General features: G+C 41.6%; 1 protein-coding gene across 1 annotated transcript in view; it reads right to left on the bottom strand.

The window, feature by feature from the left end:
• satb2 (SATB homeobox 2) overlaps positions 1–4,013 on the bottom strand; it is a 130,108-nt gene that overhangs the window by 42,187 nt on the left and 83,908 nt on the right. The window contains exons 3-4 of the mRNA XM_037687139.1: positions 1,595–1,721; positions 836–959 (exon numbers count right to left, since the gene is read on the bottom strand). Of these exons, the coding sequence (XP_037543067.1) occupies positions 836–959; positions 1,595–1,721 (251 nt within the window). The remainder of the gene's footprint in view (positions 1–835; positions 960–1,594; positions 1,722–4,013) is intronic.

Genomic DNA, 4,013 nt, shown 5'->3' with positions numbered 1-4,013 from the left:
TGTTAACAGGTCCATGCTGCTAACAGGACTATGCTGCTAACAGGACCCCACTGCTAACAGGACCATGCTGCTAACAGGACCATGCTGCTAACAGGACCATGCTGCTAACAGGACCACGCTGCTAACAGGTCCATGCTGCTAACAGGACCACACTGTTAACAGGTCCATGCTGCTAACAGGACCATGCTGCTAACAGAACCACACTGCTAACAGGATCATGCTGCTAACAGGACCGTGCTGCTAACAGGATTATGCTGCTACTAGGACCAAGCTGCTAACAGGACCATGCTGCTAAGAGGACCATGCTGCTAACAGGACCAAGCTGCTAACAGGACCATGCTGCTAACAGGACCATGCTGCTAACAGAACCATACTGCTAACAGGATCATGCTGCTAACAGGACCGTGCTACTAACAGGATTATGCTGCTACTAGGACCAAGCTGCTAACTGGACCATGCTGCTAAGAGGACCATGCTGCTAACAGCATCATGCTGCTAACAGGACCAAGCTGCTAACTGGACCATGCTGCTAACAGGACCACACTGCTAACAGGACCACACTGCTAACAGGACCCCACTGCTAACAGGACCATGCTGCTAACAGGACCCCGCTGCTAACAGTAACAGTATAACACTAATTTTTATTTTTATTGTTGTTTATTGTATGTACTTTTTATGTTGTCTGTCTAAGGACTCTCTTGAAAATGAGTCCTCGTGACTCAATGAGACTAATCTGGATAAATAAGGTTTAAATTTTATCAATAAATAAAAGATGATCGGAGTTCATATAGGACCTTCATGTGTTGATAAAATGGCTGAATGAGGATGTTCTCACCTGGGACAACGGACACTCCTTGGCCAGAGTGCTTTGGTTCATTTCCTTCAGCAGCTCTTTGAGAGCGTTCCTGACGGTTGCGTAGCTCCACTGCTCGCTGGGCAGATCTTCCAGCTTCGAGAAGCTGCAGGAACCAAAACCAGCAGAAACCTCAGTCACATCCTTCAGACGATCTGATCAGCTGAGACAAACTCATCAGTCACCCCAAGCAGCTACAACTGATCTTAGAAGTTAGCACCATTCAAGATGGCTGACACAGGTAAGCTTCCTTGTCAAACCAAGAATGGCTATAATTGTGTCATATTTACAAATATTGAGCTAATGCTTGTCTTTCAATAAACAATAAATAAACCTCAGAAAATGTGTTGTATCATCTATAGCTTTCAGATCATTTTAGCTATTAGCTATAGTTTTGTTAGTTACTATTTTGTTAACGTTGGTTTTTAGCTACTGTTTTGCTAAACTGAGCTCTTAGCTACTATTTTCACATACTTAAGTTTTGTTTTTATGTAGTCAACCTTAGATTTTAGCTACTGATTATTTATCTTAGGGTTTAGCTGCTGTTTAGCTCATTTAGTCTTTTTGCTATTGTTTTATTTGGTTTTAGCTAATTATGTAGATTTCACTTTTAGCTGCTCTGTTGCTAGTTTTATCCATTAGCTACTGTTTTTTCAATTTTAGCTTCTAGCTATAACACTAGCCACTATTTATTTGACTTGCTACGGTTTTTCTGGTTGTAGCTACCAGAAGGAGTCTGACCTGTGGAGCTGGATGTGTAGCGTGATCATGTGGTAGACCTCCATCAACATGTCCGCCACCGTGGCCTCTGGAGCGTCGGTGAGGAAGTGGATGGGCAGAGGGTTCCACCGGCCCACCTTGATGATGCCTGGACAGAGACAGACAGACGTCCAGCTACTTTTAGCTTCTATTAAACGTTGAGAACAACTGAACTGTGAGGTTTTTTACATTAGAGGCGATAAATCCGCTTCACTTCATGGACTCAGGTTAATCTGAGTCCCTCACTGAAGTGATCTGCATCCACTTGAGTGTTCAGACTGTGGAAACCCCACCACCACCCCATGCTGCTCAAAACTTGTTTATTGCACATTTAAATCATTACAGAACGTCACTGACTGGAGTTAGCCCGAGTCCACAACGTTTACGGCAAGATTTTAACCTAAATAAGTGGCCGGACTTGTTTGAGACTCCTCAGCATTTCCAAAGATTCAGCAGTTTCTCAAGTGAGTCTTGGACTCGAATGGGTGACCCGACTCATCTGAGTCCACAGAGTTTTCATCAAGTCTTTAACTTAAGTCAGAGACTCTGCTCATCCAAGTCCACAGCACTTTTAAAGATCTAGCTGTTTTTCCAGTGAGTCCACTCTTAGTCTGCCAGAAGATGATGCTGCATATCTGAGACCTCCAACTTGTGAGTTCTGATTCAGTGCAAAGAATCAGATCATTAATTCGGGTGAGTCACCTGGTATCCACCAGTTTTAGTTTACACCCTAAATTTGACACTCTTCATAGTTTGCAGTCTGTTTTTGACTTTCAGAGAAAACTATGATGTAATGTTTCAAAGGTGAACAATAAAAGCACAGAGTCATCAATAAGTAAATACTTTAACAGTCTATTTAACTAAAACATGATGTACTCTGGAACACGTGCCTCTTCAAATGACACCTAACTGATGGTTCATAAATCTGTTGTGTCAAACAAGAATCCAAACTTTTATTTTAATTTGACCTCTGTTACACTCTACTTCCTGTAAAATCCCTAAACTAGAACACAACACATCTATAAAAGTTTGTGAGTAACGAGACAAAGTGCTTTAAAACTCGTGAATAAAAACTGACTCAGATTAGTTAGTATTTTTCAAATACTTGACCAACACCCTTATGTTTCCCCAACATGAAGCAAGAGCCACAAGTGTCGGCTCACGACCACAAAAACTCAAATATGTTCTGGGAAACAAAGAAAAACCATTTGACTGTTCATAAAAATGCTCCGAGACCAGCTGCTGTTGGAAACTGGAACAAATATAAAATATGTGAAAACCGAACAAGTGATCAGTGAGAAAAGACTTCCTGTTTGCAGATGATGCTGTGATCTGCGCCTGAAGAGGAAACGGCTGAAAGACTGTGTGCTTTCTTTGCTCTTTTATTTATTTGTTTGTTTGTTTGTTGTGTTAAGAAGCATGCTTGCTAAAGATTTTAACCAGTCTAAACCTTCAGAAGCCACATCATCGGAGCTTCCACACATCGTTTAAAGACGCCGTTATCTCAGTGTTGAATATTCTTAGTGACAGGTTGGAGAAAAAAGAAGCAAGATTTGACTCAACGAACCAGATTTCTTACGCACAACCAGAAAACGTTCCAAACGTTTAGCATTTAGGTGAAATGTGAGATCAAACCCTCAGGAGACCAGTCCTGCTCAGGGCTGGAGTAAAACCAGTTTGAGTAAAGTGCCAATCTTTCCAACCAAAAATACAATCAAACAAAATAAAAGGTTTTTTCTGTGGTTTAGGAAGAAAAAGAAATTCAGACCTCAGCTTTAATGTGTGTCATCCTTCCACACCAGAGTGCACCCACTTCCACAGGTCGGGTTTTTGCTTCTCTTCGTGGGGACTGGCTGGAACTGTGAAAACTAAACAGACCTAATCGCATTACTGTCCTCTAAATGAGATCCAGACGGACCAGAGAAGTCCTCCTTCTTCTCCCCCTCGTTCAGAGATCTCTGATCTCCTTTCTGTTTACAGTTCGGTTCTATCTGTGGTTCCACTCGGGCCAAGTGTGACATGAAGGTTGATCTTAGGCCCGTCTGTGCAGACAGGAACCCAGAAGGAACCTCAGGCCACCTTTGTAGTATTTCACCCTGTTTTACAGCACCCTGGTTTATTGTTGTATACACTACGCTCATTTCAACTGACGTTTATTGTTGTCATTGTTTACTGTTTTGTTGTCATTGTTTACTGTTTTGTTGTCATTGTTTACAGTTTTGTTGTCATTGTTTACAGTCTTGTTGTCATTGTTTACTGTGTTGTTGTCGTTGTTTACTGTGTTGTTGTCGTTGTTTACTGTTTTGTTGTCATTGTTTACTGTTTTGTTGACGTTGTTTACTGTTTCATTGTCATTGTTTACTGTGTTGTTGTCGTTGTTTACTGTTTTGTTGACGTTGTT

Source organism: Nematolebias whitei, chromosome 13, assembly GCF_014905685.2.
Source record: "Nematolebias whitei isolate Nwh7 chromosome 13, NemWhi1, whole genome shotgun sequence".
Lineage (NCBI taxonomy): Eukaryota > Metazoa > Chordata > Actinopteri > Cyprinodontiformes > Rivulidae > Nematolebias > Nematolebias whitei.
The sequence above is the reverse complement of the archived record's forward strand: the minus strand, read 5'-3'. Positions and strand labels throughout refer to the sequence as shown.